The sequence below is a fragment of the Quercus robur genome, chromosome 11, assembly GCF_932294415.1.
Source record: "Quercus robur chromosome 11, dhQueRobu3.1, whole genome shotgun sequence".
In the NCBI taxonomy this organism is placed as follows: Eukaryota; Viridiplantae; Streptophyta; class Magnoliopsida; order Fagales; family Fagaceae; genus Quercus; species Quercus robur.
In genome coordinates this window covers 35,404,057-35,425,102 of record NC_065544.1, presented here as the reverse complement: position 1 = coordinate 35,425,102, position 21,046 = coordinate 35,404,057, and the positions used below count along the sequence as shown (strand labels likewise).

Below are 21,046 nucleotides of genomic sequence, written 5' to 3'. Positions count from 1 at the left end.
CTTGACAGACCACCCTTGGCTTTCTTCTTTTGGGCTTCGACAAGTTTTGCCTTGCTAAGCCGAGTTGTCATTCTTGAAAAAGGAAGGAAGGGACGATTCCTAGAAACCAAAAAAAAAAAAAAAAGAGAAGAAAAAGAGATATCACTGGTGTGTTTACTCTTTTTTACGGTCTTAATGTTCTTTTAAACTTTGTTGGAGGGTTTTGGACCAAGAAAATGGAAAAATAAAGATTAAGGGGACAAACTTTATCTACACCAAAAAAAAGCATACAACAGATTCAGAAAGCAACAAATACACAAGCATAGAGACACGCAAACACGAGTATGAATAAAGGATGTATCGGACATAGGAGCCCCCCAACTACGAAGTAGCTTGGGAGCTTCACTTGAATCCTCACTAGGTTCCATCTCCCAGCCCTTACCAGAGACGAAGAAAAAGTTCGTTTTCCAATTTTGAAGAGAAGATGGGGGAATCAATAATTAGCCTTGAGCTCCTATCCTAGGGTTTGAATTCCCAATAATCAAGATCCCTAGAGCGCTTCAGGTAGTACAAGTGCAAAAATTCATCCATCCTAATGGTATCTCCATCATTAGCTGACATCCACACCACCGTACAACAAATAACTATCCTCCACGAGTTGGGGACTAGTTGAGCTGGAGCAAATGACAAATGGCTAAAAAGTTTCCTAAGAAAGGGATGGATGGGAAAATGAAGACCACTGATGAAGTTAGCCTCATAGAAACACACCTTGTCAACATAAGAACGACAAGCCTTATCATCGTCATTAGGGATCCTAACCCTGACCGACGAAGGAAATTGAAACCTACTCCTAATTCTACCCTCATCTTTCCTTTTCAAAACATAGCAAACATCCCAAGCTTTATAAGGAGTTGATGGAGAAGTGACCTTAAGAGCCTTACGGTCCTCGGACGAGGACAAGCCTGTCTCAAGTTCACTAGACCTAACCTTACCCTCTCCAAACATTATCAAAGGTTGAGTAAATCACACAAAATGATGAACCAAAGGAAAAAAGGAAACGCAAGACAAACTTAAAAGAACAATCTCTACCTATGAAAAGCCCAGCCTCGGAGCGTTGCCTACCCACAACCTCAAGCAAACTACGCAAGCGAGTAAAGAAAAAGGAAATTGAGGGACAATTCGACCTAACCACAGAATAGTCTACCGTTAAAAAATGAAAACAGAGAAAGAAGTGGGAAAGACTTACCAGAAAATGAGAAGGGAACGAGGGAGGCTCAATGGAAAAGGAGGCTCTAGGGCAATTGAAACATCATGAAGAAGGAAAAAATGAAGCAAAAAAGAGAAAGAAAAGAAAAGGAGGGAAAAAGGCAAAATAAATGGAAGAACGTGCGCAAGAATGCCGAGATTTGTTGACACAAAAAAGATATCTTGACCGTACATGTGGCACGTAGTAGGCAAGACATTAATTCGCACTAAATATGCCAAACATGGGACACGAAATGACAGATAGATATGTTCTTATCTCGTCTCAAAAACAAGAATACGATTAGGGGGGCAACTGATGAGTTGAAAATAACATGGGATTGTCATTCCATGTCAATGACGACCAGAACGAGTGTTACACATTTATTGCGTGTATTGATGATGAAAAGTAACAGATGGAGCAACGATAACATGTAAGCTATGTATTTCAGAGTTCCCATTGATGACACACTAGCCGTTGCCCATGAATGCTGAGATTCACTACCCATTAAGATAGGAAACAACTATAAAAGGAGGGACAACATAATCCAAAGGTAGACACAAATACTCACCCAAAAACCACTCCAAGTCATTTTTCTCTCGGGATCAATTTCTTCCTTTCTAAGCATCAAAGTGTTTTGGCAAACACCACACCGGTGTATTACACTTCTTTTCCAAGCTTTCTCGCAGGTTAGCACCGAAGACAACCAACCATGAGATCGTCCATCCAGTGAGACGAGGTCCTCAACTTGGTGATTTTTCGCATCATCACCTAGTAAAAGTTTTTGAGTCACATAAGAGTAGCAGAAAATTAAAGTGTTTTGCACACGTGGCAGCACAAATAGTGCCCTTTTTGTCTCCCTTTCCACATCTTTAAAATTCTTCATGTTTGTGCATGTACAAAATGATTCAAATTTAAAGTATTATTAATATTTTCCTTATTTTTTACATTTATTGAACCCAAAGGTTTTTTTTTTTTTTTGGTTTTTTTTTAAAATTTTTTGTTTTTCTAAAGAATCCAGACCTAGTGGCCAAGTTTTATTCAATGGAAAAAGGAAAAAATTACATATGATCTCGTGTAACAAGAGGAGTTACATTTATTGAACCCGAAGGTGAATCGAGTCAATTTGTATTTATTTAGCCTTTCCACAAATAGACCCCAATACTTCAACACATCATATCATATATTATACTATAAAGTATAAGTTAAATCCTATAATCCTTGGTGTGAATATCCTATTTAATTGCCATGTCGTTACACTAAGTGGATTTTTTTTTCTTTTAATATCTTGGTCTGATGATAAAAAACAATCATCAGGAGTGGATACCATATGTTGAAATTTGAAACTCCCTCAAATATTATATTTAATTGCCATGTATGTTTCCTTATCAAAATTTTTTTATAGCCACATTAACTTAACTGTATTTATCAACTTTTCCTATGCTACTTTATCAATTATTTATTTATTTATTTAAAGAAACATATGTTTAATGGTTGTTAATTTGTTATAAACTTTTATTCTTTTCTTCAATTTTTTTTTACGGTGAAGAGTGGCATTAATTTGTTTTTTGTTTTTTTTTTTTTTTTTTATTCACTACTACTTATTATGAAGTGAATGAGTACTAAACGTAGTATTAGACTCAAGATTCCTTTCATTCTACGAAATCACAAGTCCAAGCTACATAACTGTGAAGCATGACATTTTTGTTTTTGTTTTTTAATACACTTAAAAAAAAAAAAAGTTAAAAACACATAAGTTCTAATCAACTTTATCTTATCGACATTATCTCTCCACTGTTATAAAAAATTATCATTCTCTTAAAATTCTTAAATTGTTTAAAATTTCTTTGTTGATTACAATTTGAAAATTTTTCTATCTAATGGTAACTCTATCAAGTTTATCCACCATTTATTTTTCTTGGTGGGAGTGAAACACATTCCCAAACCCCCTCAGAAGATCCTCACACGTGAACAATGAGCACTTTTTTTTTTTTGGTTATATAATTCAATTATTACAATATTAGAGGAGTATAATTTGAGAAGTTGAACCATAAAATTCTTGATAATTAATACATTTTGGCATTTTGCATTATAAACTCGAAAAGAGAAGAGAATTTGAAAAGAACATTGAATGCTAAGAAATAGTGTGTGATCGATGTAAGTGACAATGATACTAGTTTCTTTCTTTCCTTTATGTTTGGGTATCTGTATATCATCCTTCATTACATGAGATTAGATATAAATTAGGGATAATTACACATAACCCACCTGTGGTTTGGGCGAAAATCACTTTGCCCACCCGTGGTTTGAAAAGTATCACTTAACCCACCTGAGGTGTGTTTTCGTCACTCTCTGTAACCCACCTCGGTCTCTGCCGTTACAAAAACACCTTTTAACCCCAAAACAGAACATAACGCAAATCAAAACCCCCAAAACTCAAACATTTTTCGAGAGAGAGACCCGAGGTGCAATCAGCTTGTTCTTCGTGGTTTGGAGCGTGTGGAGAGGGAGAAAACACTTGTTTTGCATCATCGAACCTAGGCAAGGTATGTGTGACTGCTGTTCATCTGCATTTGGGTCTGTTCTTGATTTAGGGTTTCAGATTTTGTTCAAGTGTGAACTTACTGTGTGAAAGTCTAAATTTGTACTTCCCAGGAATCGTGTTATGTTGATATGTCTTCATCAAGTGGTAATTTCTCGGGTTCATGTGGACATATGTGCAATGAGCAGACTTGTGCTTTGAGAACAAGTTTGAGTTTGTACAATTTTGGGAGGAGGTTCTTGGGTTGTAGCCGTTATAAGGTTGGTCCTAAGTGTCCTTTCTTTGTTTGGATTAATAACCCAACCTGTCCTTGTGGGAATGAAACTGCACCTTTGGCTCTAGAGAAGATGTCTAGGCTTCAGACTGCTCTCCAACTTGCAAATAAGAGGGAAATGACAGCTCTGGAAACGGCAAAAGAAGTTAGGCAAATGGCAGAAAAGGCTCTTGAAGAGGAAGCCAAAGCCAAGGAGAGGGAGAGAAAGGCTCGAGCTGTCTGTGCAAAAGCTAAGGAAAAAGCCATTCTTGCTGAAGAGAAGCAAAGATTGTGGAAGTCTGCATGCATTTTGTCATGGATCTTTTTTGTTATTGTTATGTTGTTGTGTTTTGGCTCAATTGAGTTCTCTGGAGTGAAGAGACCTAGATTGTTGCCCCTAAAGTAGTTAATTGGTTAGTAGAGATAGTTATGGCAATGGTGTTAATGAATTTGCATTGTAATAGCACTAGCCTACTGATGTAATGTTTTGATGTGTCAATGAATGAAGAATTGGTCAATTTTTGAGTATTTTGTGCATATCATAACAACCATTCAATGAAAGAAGTAATTGTCAATTATCAATTTGGCTGTGCATACCATAACAATCATTCCACAATAAAAACTTTCATACACTATATTAGAAAAATATACTTGGACACAATTTGTAGTAGTAATAAATAAACTTCCATATAATTTGGCTGTGCATACCATAATAACCATTCCACAATAAAAACTTCCATACACTATAGTAGAAAAATATACTTGGACACAATTTGTAGTAGCAATAAATAAACTTCCATATAATTTGGCTGTGCATACCATAACAACGATTCCACAATAAAAACTTCCATACACTCTATTAGAAAAATATACTTGGACACAATTTGTAGTAGCAATAAATAAACTTTCATATAATCTAGTTTGGACAAATATTGTTCCATACAAACTGTAATATCACAACTTCCATATAACAACCTAGAGTGTATTGTACCTTAATTACAAAAAAGCACATTCCAAGGCCAGTAGTGATTGTTTTTTACACTAATTAATAATTACAAAAAAACACATTTCAAGGCCAGCAGTGATTGTTTTTTACACTAATTGATAATTACAAAAGGCTAACAGTGGTCTTCACAAAAAAAAAAAAAAAAACAAAAAGGCCCACATGTTCCCACTAGCTTTACTCCCAATGCTGGCATGCGTACCCACTAGCTTCATTCATTTCTTTCCTTTACTCTTTCCTCTTTCCACCCACTGGATTCATTTTTGGTGGCCTTTGTGCAGCAAGCTGTCCTCTAGTCCTCACACCACCAGTGCTCCCATTTGCATGTGAAGGCTACAAAATAAAAAATAGATCCACTTGTTAAAAAATATCCCAAGCTACACAACCATCCAGGACTAAGTTACCTGTGAAGAACTTGGTAAGGTATCCCAGGTCTCCCTAGGTGTGTGAAACTCTGGTTGTGAGGAAGAGAACCATCCTGCTCTTTTGTGAGATGGCCTAGGTTGATTTCCTTACTGTGAGGATGAAGGCTGAGTGGCAGACATCATGTTGTAGGTCTGGGTAGGCTGCTGGGATGGTGGCTGAGGTGCAGGCTAAGGTGCAGATCTAGGTGCAGGCACCCCTTCCCTTGTCTGCAACAAAACCCAGTTTCAATACAGTGTTTATTGTAAGTTTAAAAACAAGTTTTTTTTTTTTTTTTTTGCCATTTAAATCCTAATTACTTACAGCCTTTTCTCTTTGAAGTCTCTGTCTCCTCTGCCATGGTGTCTCCCTAATGATGCTAGCCTTGCACCCTCTTGAATTATGCCCTTCCTTTTTACATTTCCCACATCTTACAGGTCTGTTCAGTCTACTTGCTTTGTAAGGGTTCCTAGGCTCATCAGAAGCCCTCTTTCTTTGCTTGGGTGGTCTGCCTGGTGGTTTGTATATGTGAGGTATCAGGGGAGCAGGCTGTCCAGTCTCAGCCCATTTTGACTGGCCAGGCATGGGAGGAAGTACCTCCTTGTATATCTCCATGTAAGTTTCTTTGAAGTAGCATGGGTGGGTATAGTCTTCTAGTGTCTCAATGTTTATATAAATGGCTGTTATGGCATGTTTGCAGGGAATGCCATTTAAATCCCAAGACCTACAGCTACATGTCTTCTTCACCAAATTAACTATATGCCTCTCATACTGACTGCCTACCTCATAAAGGAAACTACCAGTTGGGTTAGCACTAAATGCCTTATTTTCAACCTTCAATTTCTCCAACCTATCTTGTATGCTTGGACACAACTTTCCAGCATACTTCTGTATCCCTTCCCTTTTTGTGTAAAGCCTAGTCATAAGTCTAACCCTAATCCACTCCAATATTGCCAAGATAGGCTTGTCCCTAGACTTCAATATCATTGCATTAAAAGACTCACTCAAATTATTTACCAAACAATCTGTTAAGGCCCTACGAGTGAAGTGTGACCTTGTCCACTGTGCAGGTGCAATGTTTGCAAGATACTCATATGTTTTTTCATCCAAATCCCTTATGTACTACATGCATCTCTCAAACTCCTTTACTGTTGTGGCAGCAGCACACCTCCACAATGCATCCTTCAGCTCCAATCCCTTGTGATCAACTTTGAAATTGTTGTAGATGTGTTTCACATAGTATCTATGCTCCACGGTAGGGAATAGTGTCTCTATTGCAGGTATAAGCCCCTGTAAATAAGCAAACAAACAAACAAACAAAACAAGTTAGTTCAGCAAACAAAGTCAACTATTCAAGTGTAACTGAACAAAACAAAACTTGCATACCTTTTGCCTATCAGAAATAAAGACCAACTGAAGCTCCTCTGGCCTCCTTATATCATCAGCAAAAATTTCCAAAAACCATATCCAAGACTCCCTGGTTTCTTGTTCCACAACAGCCATGGCTACTGGAAAAATGTTGTCATTTGCATCCTTGGCAGTGGCAGATAAGATTTGCCCACCAAATCTGTGCTTTAAGTGACAACCATCTAAACCTATAAATGGCCTGCATCCACCTAAAAATCCTACCTTCTGAGTATTGAACCTAACATGCATTCTCTTAAATTTTGGCTGGGAAGTCTCCTTAGCCATTTCTGTCTGTAGTATAACCCTACTCCCCTTGTCTACAGTGGTTATCATTTGTGCATAGTCCCTAAGGACACCATATTGCAGTTGCTCATCTCCATTTATCAAATCCTTTGCCTTTTTCTTTGGCCTATACACTTGGTTTACACTTAGGTCAACAGATAAATTTTGCATCACATGGTTGTGTACACCACTCACCTCCCAATTTGGATTTTTGCTAAAATCCTCAATGAATCTCTTAGCAACATAAGCTGATGTTGCTTGGCTGTTTTTAAAAGACTTAGGACAAGTACAGTCATCAGTCAAGGTCTTAATTTGAAATGTTAGCTCTCCACTTATTTGAGATGCATAACATCTCCACCCACACCCATTCCTGCAGTGAACTGATATCTTGGTCCTCTCATTAAGCTTGAATTTGATGTTAATAGGTTGTTTGATTGCATACTCCCTCAAAGCAGCTCTGAACACCTTTGCATTACGGAACTTCATCTCCTTCTTCAGTACAACATTTCTCATGTCACTTTTAGCATTAAACTCTACTTGCTCAGGTACCTGCTCATCATCAGACCCATCCATGCTTACCAGGTCATCCTCAAGGGCTGGCTCAGCCCACTCAGGGTCTGCATGGAATGCATTGCTTGATTCTGGGGCTGTGTGGGGTGCATTGCTTGATTCTGGGGCTATGTGGGGTGCATTGCTTGATTCTGGGTTTGTATTGGGAGCAGAACCTTGTGGAGCTGAGTTTTGAGCAGCAAATATATCATCACCAAAGTTATCCCCCTCTAGGCCTTCATTTAGCCAATCATCATCATCATCATCATCATCTCCTTCAACATTCTGTTCTTCATCTCTTGCATCAATGTCAACATCCTTAACATCTTCTTCATCATCACTCTCATCATTATTCTCATCATCATTCTTATCATCTTCATTATCATCACTATCCAATTCTATTTCAACCCTTGCTGCATCACCACTTACATCACCACCTGTATGACCACCTACACCATCTGCCACTCCCCCTCCATCACCACCTACACCACCATCTGCCACTCCCCCTGCATCAGGATACTCAACTGCCAATGGCTCCATATCTATGTCAGTATAGATTATGATTTTTTCAGCATGCCATGCCTTATGAAGGTTAGTCATGTTTACGACATCTGTATCTGTTTCTATGTCTCTTAAATCATGCTATAGATCACCTTCAGGAAGTAAATACTTATATCTACTGTGTTCCTTAGGAGCACCAACTAGATGGTATAAATCCCGAATTTCAAAGTAACTCAACTTGTCAGGGTCAATCTCTGTCAGTAAACGTACAGACCCACCCACATATTGTATGGTTGGTTCCTCCACAAAATATCCCCCAACATGAATTTCAATGTCAAATGTGAAGTCAACCATCTGCAATTAAAATAAGTATTTTGTTTACACACTGACATGCAGAAAATGACAAGAAGCCAAAAGAGACAACAAGCCAACAAATTGACAACAACACACGGACAAAGGACCACATAAAACACATGCAAAACCAGATTCCCAACAAATTCATAGGGACCACACTACCCACAATTCACAAACAAGTGCAATCATTGACAAATAAACTTGATTCTTTCAGGTATATGCATTATAGAAACAACCATAGCAAAATGCATATCTTAAGCGATTCTACACATAAATAGCAAAATGCACATTTAACATACAAAAAAAATTTTATTATGCAGATGAACAGCAAAACCTAACTACGTGGGTGGATCACGATAAAAAAATGACATCAAGAACCCAAATGCAGATGAAAAACAATCACACATACCTTGCCTAGGTTCGATGATGCAAAACTAGTGTTTTCTCCCTCTCCACACGCTCCAAACCACGAAGAACAAGCCTGATTGCTCCTTGGGTCTCTCTCTCGAAAAGTGTTTGAGTTTTGGGAGTTTTGATTCGCGTTATATTCTGTTTTTGGGTTAAAAGGTGTTTTTGTAACGGCAGAGACCAAGGTGGGTTACGGAGAGTGACGGAAACACATCTTAGGTGGGTTAAGTGATACTTTTCAAACCACGGGTGGGCAAAGTGATTTTCGTCCAAACCACAGGTGGGTTATGTGTAATTATCCCTATAAATTATGTTCTTGCTTGGTGTCTAACCAAGGGACAGCCAGCCCAAAAACTGTTATTCTAGTGAGATGGGAATTCCCCACACAAAACTGGTTCAAACTAAATTCTGATGGATCTACTCTTGGATGTCCTGGGCTTGCTAGAGGTGGTGGTCTGATAAGAGATCATCAAGGGAGATGGGTGAAGGGTTACATTAGATTTATAGGCTGGGCTAACATCATTGAAGCTGAGTTGTGAGTAGTAAGGGATGGCCTAATCGTATGCTTGCAATTACAAGTCCAAGCCATTGAAATTGAGCTTGATGCTAAATCTGTGATCCACCTTATGTAAAACAATGAGGTATCCATGGCTAACTATGCACCTATTACTTTGAAGTACTGACATGGCTGGGAGGGTGTCGCACCGGAGTCTGACGCGGCTGCCTGCACGTTGGTGCGGCGTCTCAGCTTTTTTTTTTTTTTTCCCTCGGATTCGTGCCGACTCGGCTTCGATTCAACCAGAATCGGGCCGTATTAGCCGAATCAGGTTGTATCGACCGGCGACCAAAATGGCTGAAACGGACCGAAATAGGTCGAAATCGGCCTTGAATGATGTCGAAACAGCCGAAATCGGCTTTGAATGAGGCCCAAACATCCTAAATCTGTCATTCCTCAATTTTATTCTGAATATTTGTTGCTTCTTTTGTGTTTTCTTTTTTGTTTTTTGTTTCTTGCCTTCTTCTTTCTTTGTTTTGTGAATCAAGGCCATAGTAATGTGTTTTTTTAAGAATATTTTAATAGTAAAAATATATAGACAATATAAATAAAAATATTTTTAATAATTTTTTAATTGCCGCATCTTGCCGCATCCGCACTCTACTTTTTCAAAAATTGCTGAGTCTCGCACCCGCACCCGAATCCGGAAACGCACCGGTGCTTCATAGACCTATTATTGATGACTGAAGGAACCTGTTGAACCAGCTAACCTTCTGGACTACTACAGGGAGGCGAATGCCTGTGTTGATGCTCTGGCCAAGAAAGCTGTTTCCTTCAATAAGAATTTTGTATCCTAGACTCTTTGCCTATGGAGTTGTCTTACCTTTTGATGCACAACCTCTCTGGTCTTTTTTGTAACAAAATATGTAACACCTCTGCCCATGTGGCTAACTCTTAGTTTCTAATATATATTCTTTTAACCAAAAAAAGAAAAGAAAAAAGATATGAATTATGTAACATTATGTAACATCCTGTGGTATTAGTATTACCCCTCTTTCGCATCATTCTGAGCTGACCCTTTTATCAAGTCAAGTCAGAAGTATTTTTCTAAGAAAGAGTATCTGTCAAAAGAACAATAATTTTGTGCCCATATATCTACAATTCTACACCATAGGTCTATATACCACTTTCAAAAGGGTATATCATGATTAAATGTTCTCCACGTGAAACGAACTTACAGATATTTGAGTGGGGGTGTGAATATAACAAAGGGAAGAAGGCTTGAAAAAAAGTGGTATTTGGATTGGAGTAGTATAACTGCATAAGGAATTGGTGTTTGGTATCAATCTTTTCGGTTTTTTTTTTTTTTTTTGGCTAAAAATGTGTTAAGATATATTTGTACTTTGAAAAAGTAAGAAAAAAAGAGATTTAAAAAAACTGTATATAAAAGCTAAAAGTTTGTCGAATAAATTGGAGGTGATCAGACAGTTCTATAATCTGTGTAATGCATTGTTTTACATGTGATTTACATGTATATTGATACGAAGGCTATGATCATTTTGGTTGGAATTATGTTCCCCAAGGATTGTTTTCCAAACATGGAAATGAATTCTGTTTATATCAAGAATGTTTTGAGTGGTTTTTTTTTTTTTTTTTTTCCTACTCACACTCCCTACTTTTTCTTTTCCGTCAACAAAATTTGTACATATTGCAGCTCTTCTCGGTATATCAATGGGTATGTTGGATGCATGTGTGCCCTCTCATGTGTTAAAATATCTTCAAACACATTTCATTCATTTATCGAGAATAAGAAATATTTAGTGCTAGGATCTTGGGTTTGTATCGAACCTACAAACTTGATGAAATTGACTTGACTTGACGTCTTGGGTTGTTGGATTGGGTTGAGCTGTAATTTTATTCTAAGATTTGAGTTGGATCGAGTTCAAATGAATAGTTTATCCAATCCATATGACCATATATATTAATTTATCTTATCATTCTTATTCTAATTTTTTAGTTTAATTTAAATTTGTAATATAGTTTATGCATATTATGTGAATTATAATAATTTAATGTAAAAAGGTTAAATAGTTTATAGAAGTCCAAATTTTTATGAGGTGTAAAACATGAATGTTAAGTTAGGCTTGTTTCTAAGTTGGTATGTGATTAGTTTAGAATTTCTAATCTGACAATATTGGATCGGGTTGAAAAAAACCTCTTCAAATAAACTGTTTATCAATAGAATTTCACAACATTTTTCTTTAAAGCAATTGAGTTGACAAATTTTTAATGTTTGTCTGAACCCACTATGTCATCACATTTTACCCCTCTTTTATTTTTAATCATCACATTTTACGGTTTTACCTATCACTAATAATTTGTGTAATTTGTGAATTTTTGTTTTGTAGATGTACTTTTTGTAGGCCGTGACTGTCCTTAATTCGTGGCTGCAATTACACACACTGAGTCATAGAAAAATACACATAGACAGAAAGGGGGAGAGAGAGAGAGAGAGAGAGAGTAGTGGTGGTTGTGGTTGTTGTTGTTGTTAATGGCAACCTCTACCTCCTGGTTCCTCTCCAATTCTCTCCCTCTTCCTCCGCGACACTTTCCTTCTCCATGCCCTCGCTTCTCTTCCTTCTCCCTCTCTTTCCCTCTTCGCTCTTCCGCAAACCCTGGAAAATTCCAAACCCTAGTCCTCGCCTCTTCCTCCGCCGCCTCTTTTGACGACCTCAGCTCCAACTCCAAGGTCAGCTTCTATCTACTATTTGCTCTTTGTTTTGCTTTCTTTCAATTCAATTCGATCAATTTTGTTTGTTGATTATTTGAGAACAGTGAGAACTTAGCTTTTTTTCCTCAACTAAGTAAGACTGGTATGAATTTGTGTGCTTTAGTTTCAGCTTAGTCTAATAAGTAGGTAGTGAATGAACTGATTTGGGTTTTAATTCAAAGTATAATTAATTGATTAATCTCTGAGTTTGAAATGAACTTTATGGTAGATGTAATCTCTTTTTAAAATTTCAAAAGCTTTTTCAGATTGAAAAAACAAAAAATTATATGTTGAGATTTTTATTTATAGATTACAAATGATATTAAACATAGTTAACCGGCATTCTTAATGGGGTGTTTAAAGAAGTGGGTTTAAATGCTGCTTCATCGGAAACTAGCACGTTTTTATCTTCAATGTATCTTAGTAGTAGTTTCAGGGGTATACAAGTAGCAATGAATTTGTAGATAACTTTTTTTTGATAATTCAATAGTTGGAGGAGGGATTTGAATCCTATATGTCTTCATTGAAAACACTAGGAAATGCCAATCTAGGAAGCATGGACATGGGTACAAGTATGACATAGCGATATGAGCAATTTCTGAAAAATTATAACATAAAATGGCTGGTACGACACCGGAATGGCACTGGTATGGCACCCTAAATGAAGTGTCTGTGCATCCTAGGTGCCAATTAAGCTACAAGGCTCTTAGCGAGTTTGTGTTTGTAGATAACTTAGCAAGTTCATTTTTTTTTTTTGTTGGGATTTTTAACTTCTTTGTATTTGATGTATGCTTGCTATAATCAATGTATGTACTTAATAATGGTTGTGTTTTGATCTTGTATCTGATGTTAGAGTGTTTAATTTTTCAGAAATCGGTTCTCTCAAATTTGATACAAGAGATAGAGCCATTAGATGTGGGCCACATTCAGAAAGATGTACCACCAATGACGGTGGATGCCATGAAACGGACTATATCTGGCATGTTGGGCTTACTTCCATCTGATCAATTTCAGGTTCTCATTGAGGCGTTGTGGGAACCTCTCTCAAAGTTATTGGTTTCTTCAATGATGACTGGGTATGTTCATTTTCATTATTATGTGCATTACTTAATCTGTACTTTTACACGATTGCTGAGGAGATAGAGACAAGAAGAGAACCTGAATTCGTACGCTTATTTGTGCAGTTATGGTGTTTGTAGGAAACCTTGTTTTCATTGTCTTCAAATTATGTTCTCTTGAAGCCTATATATAGGATCTCCCTCTTTTTCATTCACTGACATATGTCTATCAAAATTTCAAAGATTTATAAATGGTATTTATCTTCTATTGCAGGTATACATTGCGGAATGCTGAATTTAGGCTTTGCCTTGAAAGAAACCTTGATATGCAGGAAGGAAATCCTGAAAAACAAATACCAGAAAATAGTAGACTTGATTTACAAGGGTTGTTGCTTGACAATGCAAGTATAATTAATTTATCTGGAGAACATGAATTGTCATCCAAATTTGAAAAATTCACTGAAGACTTGTCGGAGAATTTTGATATTCAAGACCTTGGTGAAATGTCCCCTGAAGCTGAACATTATATTCTTCATTTGCAGTCTCGTTTATCTTCAATAAAGAAGGTATGTTCTAGCCCTAAATAATTTTTCTTTGTAGATTAATAGATCAGAGTATGTTTTTGAATTAGTTGAATTTCATGATTCATTGAATGACTAAGATAATGGTATCAAAAGTTGGACATTGTTGATATTTTATCTTGACATTTCAATTGATATTTTATCCTTTGATCTTGGAAATAGTGTGGATGGCAGTAGATGAACTACAAAGGTCTGATACAAGGCACATCCCTGATTAATGAAGTAGACAGTCCTTGATAGAGTTCATTGGAGAAAATGGATATTTAGCTTCCCCAACTAGTCAGTACTTGGGATTTAGAGCTTTGTTTTCGTGGAATTTTATGGAGGGATATCATTTATTGGGCTAATGCTGATTTGATGCTACCATTGTCATCTGTTTCAATCCCAAGTTTTGCATGGTTCATGGATTATTATGAGTCGTCAGTCATGGCATGATTGGAAAGAGCATATGAACACTATGAGGTGGATGCTTGTTCACAGTATCTTAATATATCCTATCCCAAGTTTTGGAAGTTTTATGTAAGAGTTTTTTGGACAATAGTCATCTACAGTAATTTTGGGGAAGTGGATATAATTTTTTACATTATTGACCATGCTTATGTACCTGTTAACATAGTTAACAGACACAATCTAAGGTTAGCAGTGCCCAAACTAGAAATAATAGTGGTTGAGCCATTTGCCAACACACTAGGAAGATCTGAAGATGCCCAAGGTCGGAAAGCAAACCTGAAGTACCAGTCATATAATAATCAGTGGCTCCTGAGTAAATGATCTGAGTCAATGACCTAGGATTCTTAAGTGGCGAGACAAACAATTTGAGTATTTGTCTTACTTAGAATAGCAGTGGAAGAAGTCATGCAATCAAATTAGATTGTAGAGACACTAGATAACACTTTTCTTAGGAGTGGATACTACTATGGTTGTGAAAGTTGGTGAATGGATGCTACCAGTTGTGAAAGTTGTTGTAACTTGTAAGTAACTGTGGAGTATTTTCATTCTCCTAAAGATTAACCTAAAGAGTTGAGAGTTTCCCATGAGATCCCAACAAAAATCTAGCATATGATTCTCACCAGGACAGTAATTGCATTTGCAGGTACTGCATCCTCTGCCACCCCTTCCCCTTACTCACAGTCTCAATGTACTAGTCCCCATAGCAGTGCCAAAAGCGGATTTCTCATTTAGAGGATTATGTAACTGGACCAGAAACAAATAGACAGGCTACCTAAGTTGACTAAAAACCTCACCAAGAAAGGGAAATTCCTTCCTAAACTTTGTGTCTTTACTAGCTCAAATATTGGAGGCAACTCAGATAGAAACTAGGCTGCATGCATGCACACTCTTTGCTTTTGAATGACTGTGATATCAGTAGAAAGTCATTGGTAAAGATTAAGCTCCTCATATATACCTGTAAACTTGGCATAACAATCTTCTGGAGAGAGGTCATTAAGAGCAAGGGAGAAATAAGCTTGATGGAGGTTATAAATGTGTATGAGATTATTGACACCATAATACAAACTTTGGGCCTGTTCCTGCACAAGTCTATAGACCACACAACCGTTAGCCTATAGATCAACAATAAGCTCAGAAGGCAAACAAATGATCTCAACTCCTTTACCACGATAATTGCCAAGAAATTATAAAATTAACCCAAGTTGTTTATGCTCACATAAGTCATCACAAGTAAAGAAAACGTCTGACCCAACATACTACCAGATAACTAGACAGTCACACACACAGTTGCACATATTGGCACATCAACACAATAATTGCACAGATCGACATGTTATTATAGTGGGTTTCACACAGAAAGATAAGTTGACACATATTGGCATGGATTGAGCCAACAGCAGTCAGGTGTGTATCGATTCTAACCAGAGAGATGGTTGATTGTAGGGGTTTGATTAGGCCAATTGAAGAGCATATTAACATTGGTAATTGGGAGTTGGCTATATTTTGGGGGCCTCAATGGATTTGAAAAGGGGCAACCTTTCTTTCTAATAATAAGAAAGGGGGCAAGATAGGCGACAGGTAGGTTGCTTCCAAGCCGGCCCGAACGCGAGGAATCGAGATCTTTTCCGGTGCTGACTTGGATCTCGGGTGACGGAAAAAGGCGGCCAGAAGTGACGAGCAGTCGCGGTCGAAGCTTGGCTCTAGCCGATAGGCTAGCGGTAAGCTTGGCTACAGCGAAGCGCTTACCAAGCATGAAGGAAAGGGCCTTTGCCGCTTGAGCCGTATGCGGGGGAACTTGCATGTGTGGTTCTTAGGGGTGGAGAGCTAGTAGGAGCCATCCTATCATCAGTTGGCGGAGGTCATGATGGGCTCAAGGATGTTTCTTGGTGTAGTAGTAGTCACGGGGAAGACTTGATGCAGACTCGATTGCAGAGTTGAGCTGAGAACAATGTTGCCTTGGTCTGACAACATGATTGGCTGTTGTGGATGTTGACTGGGTTTGTTACCAGTGCAGGTTGAGGGCTAAGACTGTAGTTTTTTCCTTTTTTTGGGGGGATGATTAATAAATAAAAAAGAAACCCTCGGCATACAAGAAATATTCTAAGAGAGAAAAAACATCAAGAGCTAAGGCTCAGGTTTATGGGTTGAGGCTAGGTGGTTGTAGTCACAGGGATTGTTGAGTCAAGTTGATGTGGTTTCCGGAGAATATTCCCACCGGAGTTGATGGCAGAATGCCGGAATGCTAGCGTTTGCAGCAGATATAGGCTTTTAATTGCTCTAATACCATGTTCTCAGGAAGTGTGTTTAGGGTTAATTAATTTACCCTAACACGTGAATATTATTTATATGAGGGTAATTACACTAATGGCAAAATAGTACAATTTTACCCCTATCACAAACATAAGAAGGCACATTGGGTGACTTACATTACGCAGATTCTTTTCTGCAATAATTGGGAGTTATTTGTATAATTATGGGATTTGTAATCAGGTTGCAGATTACTTTGAAAAAGCAACTCATCTTATGTGAATCTCTTTACCAATTGACTGAGCATTTATTTATTTTTATCTTAAACTATAAACTGACCAAACAGTTATATCTCAAAAGTCTGGATATCATCCTCATAACATCCACAGTATATATTTGGTGGATTGTTGGCTATGATAGTGTTCGAGTTCTAGGAAATTTCTTTTCATTTTGCATACCTGAGCTGGTTCATCTGGTGATATGCAGGAAATGGTATTTCAGTAGCACAATAGAGTTGTTCTGTAGACCGGTCATTTAATCATATGAATCCAAGTGTCTTTTGATCCTCTAGTTTGTTGATTGGAGTTCTGTATCTTGTTGATTGATAACATAATATCTTAACTTGAAAACTTTCAAATTCCTTGTTTTATTTTTAATTTGAAAGAATTTTTTCCCTCTTCCAAGTTTGGACATTACCTTGGTGATTTTTGCAATTTGATTCTTTTCTTTTCTTCATCATGACTGTCATTGTGGTCAGAATGTGTAGTTGTGTACTCATAATTCAATTTTACTTCATCATAGGAACTTCATGAAGTCAAGAGGAAAAGTGCTGCGCTTCAAATGCAACAGTTTGTTGGGGAGGAAAAAAATGATTTGCTGGATTACTTGAGATCTCTACAACCGGAAAAGGTACTTAACTCTCATTTTATTTTAGTTATTTATATTTGATTAGTGAAAGATCAATTTATTGATATTAGAAAATTACTCTAGTACACAGGAAATATGCTAGAGCAACTGTGAAAAACTCAAGTCTCTCTAAACTGAGTAATGCTATGTTTTGTTTCTATGAATATTTCTTTCCTAGTTCCTGAGGGTTTTACTTGCAATAAGACTTCTATTACAGAATAATCCTCGTTCTGTTCTTTTCTTCGCTAATAGAATGGGATGTGCAAAGTTGAACGAAGTTTCATATTTTTTGTTTACTTTTCAGGTGGTGTCAGTGAGTGTGTTAACTGCTGTAGTTGTTTCTAGGTTGTGGGCTCATTGCTATCCTCACAGTTTTGTAATAGAGAAAAAGTCTGATAAAATTATACTACTAAACTCAATCACACATTCAGCTCCTGATTTGGTATAACTTGACATTTTCTGAGTATAAGAACCTGTTCCTGCAGTTCCTCCATTACATAAGGTTTGGTGAGCAATAGCTCAAGTGGCACTTCCTCCTCCCATAATATTGGGGTGGAGGGTGAGGTTGTAGGTTCAAGATCTCCTGGGTGCATGTGTAACTTACTAAGAAAAAAAATTTACATGCTCATATTGCTAAGTTTCAATCTAATTCATGGCCTTGGATGTATAGGGATGAAGTGTGGCCTTTGGTTAACTTTTGGACTGCATAGTGCAAGATATCAGGTTTTTCAACATTGCTTCTATGCTAATGTTTTAATAGTTTAAACCTGCTCTTATAAGATATTAACTTAATTATAGTTATTACTAAAAATTTTCCTCCATATCATATTTGGGCTCTGGATGTGTTATTTACACATCAGTTTGCTCCTTTGATACTTTCTCATCTTGCATACCTTCTAATGAGCAATGAACTCCAGGTATTGGATTTACCCTCATCATGCAACTAACTTTGAATTTAGCTTTCTATCTTTATTTTTTTTTCATGTGTCCATCTTTTGGCTGATACAAATAGTTCTATGCACAGGTAGCTGAATTATCAGAACCTACATCTCCTGAATTGAAAGAAATAATCCACTCCATCGTTCATGGTCTCCTTGCCACCCTCTCTCCCAAGATGCATTCTAAGGCTCCTCTTCTGTCAGAGAATTCCCCAACTGGAATAGTAAATGTGGGGAGTGAAGATTGTGCTGAGCTTGTTGAGAACACCTCACTGCAATTTCAGCCCCTCATTTCACTAACTCGGGACTACTTGGCACGTCTCCTCTTCTGGTTAGTCCAGCTCTTTCTTTCTCTGCTTTCACATTCATTTGATTTCAGTTTTTTTCCCTTTGTTTTAAGTTATCCTCTTTCTATCTGGGTTTTCTTATTCCACTTGGTTGTTTGGGATTGAAAATTTGAACCATCCATAAACTGAACTTGTTCTGAATCACGGTCATTTTGTGAATTTCCTTGCACTTTTTGGGTATGAGTAGTCTGAAGGCGAACTCAATGACTCATTTTTGGATAATTCAGTTATTCTTTCTGGTGTTTAGCTTTTTCTTTTCTTCTTTTTAAAGTTTTCCACCCTTATTATGTATTCTCAATTGTATTCAGGCAACCAGTTCTAATCTTGAATATAATTTACTTCCTGGAGCTGTTGGTTGTTCTTTCTGATCGAGATCTTTTTTTTCTCCCATTAGGTGCATGCTGTTGGGGCACTATCTCCGAGGCCTGGAGTATCGGATGGAGCTGATGGAACTCCTATCCCTGCCAAGTAATGCTGAAAATGATGCTTCTAGTGGTGAGCAAGTTGCTTGAAAGTTTCTCTTTTCAACTGCTTCCATCTGTATATAGACGTGTACACAGACCTTGTTTTGCGACATGAAGAGGCTGGAAGTGAGATACAACAGTAGGCCACTTAAGCTTTTGCAAACTGAGAGTTCATTTATGCATGGAAGTTTACATCTTGGTATGTTTGTTGTTAAGTATATTGCGGGTTTCAATAGTTTTTTCTTTGTTGTCACAAACACAGAACTGGAAGATAATGATGTATTTATTGTCCTCATTGAATTTATATGATAATGATAATAAGCAAATAAATCTTACAGATAAATATGTGAAAGGTAGAATTTGGTGATTTTACTTTGTATACGACCAGGGCCAGCTAATTGCTTGGAGAGAGAGAGGTTGAACATTTCATTGGATCAGGTCTTGTAGTTTTTGTTTTATTTTCTTTGGGCCTGGTGATTGAATCTTGATGGTCGTTATTTGCTGTCCCATTTACTGAAGAAGGAAATGAGTGTGATTTTATATGGTTAAATATATTAGCAATATGATGTGTTATACCATGTTGTATATGCTAGAATGGATGTAGAAGAGAAAGCGTAGAATAGGATTACTGAGAATATGAGGGTTACGTGGTTCAGCTTTATTGACCTATTACATCTACAGAGGAAACTCTTAAAGAGCTACATTTTTATTCTGTAAGAGTGTAGTACAAAGTCTGTGTTACAATGAACCATAATATGAATATATATAAACGACTAAATCCTAGACTATTAGCACATATAGAAGTGGGCTTGGGTCTATTATATTGGGCTAATGTATCTAATATATTTATAACACATATAACTGCGTAATGCTATAATTAGAGATTTATAATTGATCCACCTCAAGAGATTATTGTTATCTCTGGGCTTGGGAGAGAATATGGATGAAGACTAATAATGTGATTAAAAAAATCTCAGCAATTATATATCTTACAAAGCACCAGTGCAAGTTTATTTAAATGCTAATCGGAATGGTTATTATGTTATATAAATGCCCTGTAATGGCATTTTTTACCTTTAATCTTATTTTATATAAATGCTCTGAGATGGTATATTTTTATATTTTTCGGTGAAAAATCTTTTGTCATGGTTTGCTATGTTAAGGATTGGTTTAATTTTTTTTTTTTTTTTTTTTTTTTTTTTTTTTTTTTTTGTGGGTAAAATGTATAAAAATCTGTGTTTCGAGCTAGGATGAACATGTTAAGATTGATTTTTATTTTGTTAAAGAAGGGGTTGTCTATGTTGGCATTATGTATGTTAGGGCATTCACATTAAGAATGCTAAAAAATATAGTATATAACATCTCAAAAAATTACTTTATCTATATTAACATCTCACTTTTAAATACGTCCGACATCAAAGGTTCTATTTTAACACACAACACATTAAAGTAATATAAACAACGTAATTCAATAAATATAAAAAACCCAACAAATATAGTTCACCTATGACTTGACTCCTCTCTCATCCTCTCCGACTGCTCTACTAGCCACCACAATCTATTGTCACTACTGGCCACCACTGCAACCCACTACCACCACCTACCGCAACAAGCTCAAACAACCCCACCACAACCCACACCCACTTGCCACCCAGTAAAACAACCCACTGCCATCAAACATAACCCACAAACTCACAACCTCCACCACAACCCACAACCTCCCTCACAATCCACAACACCCACAACCACCACAAATCACAAACCCACGGTAGTAGATTGAGAGAGAGAGATGAAAGATTTGGCGGCTTTTACTTTGGTGTCGTTGGTGGCTTGCTAGATATCGTCGGTAGTGGCTTTGGCTTTTTT

At 37.1% G+C, this 21,046-nt stretch overlaps 2 protein-coding genes across 2 annotated transcripts; one reads left to right on the top strand and one right to left on the bottom strand.

Annotated features, from left to right (window-relative positions):
- Positions 1 to 5,248: 5,248 nt before the first annotated feature.
- Positions 5,249 to 8,260, bottom strand: LOC126704976 (uncharacterized). The gene is made up of 5 exons (XM_050403952.1): positions 7,837 to 8,260; positions 6,809 to 7,728; positions 6,572 to 6,712; positions 5,747 to 6,484; positions 5,249 to 5,353 (listed from the first exon to the last, which is right to left on the bottom strand). The coding sequence occupies exons 1-5, from the start codon at positions 8,258 to 8,260 to the stop codon at positions 5,249 to 5,251; spliced, it is 2,328 nt and encodes a 775-aa protein (XP_050259909.1).
- Positions 8,261 to 11,885: 3,625 nt separating this feature from the next.
- On the top strand, positions 11,886 to 19,523 carry LOC126705453 (uncharacterized). The gene is made up of 6 exons (XM_050404479.1): positions 11,886 to 12,168; positions 13,060 to 13,265; positions 13,522 to 13,813; positions 17,327 to 17,434; positions 18,456 to 18,700; positions 19,111 to 19,523. Exons 1-6 carry the CDS (start codon positions 11,971 to 11,973, stop codon positions 19,226 to 19,228), a joined length of 1,167 nt encoding a protein of 388 aa, XP_050260436.1. The 5' UTR covers positions 11,886 to 11,970; the 3' UTR covers positions 19,229 to 19,523.
- The last annotated feature ends 1,523 nt before the right edge of the window (positions 19,524 to 21,046 follow it).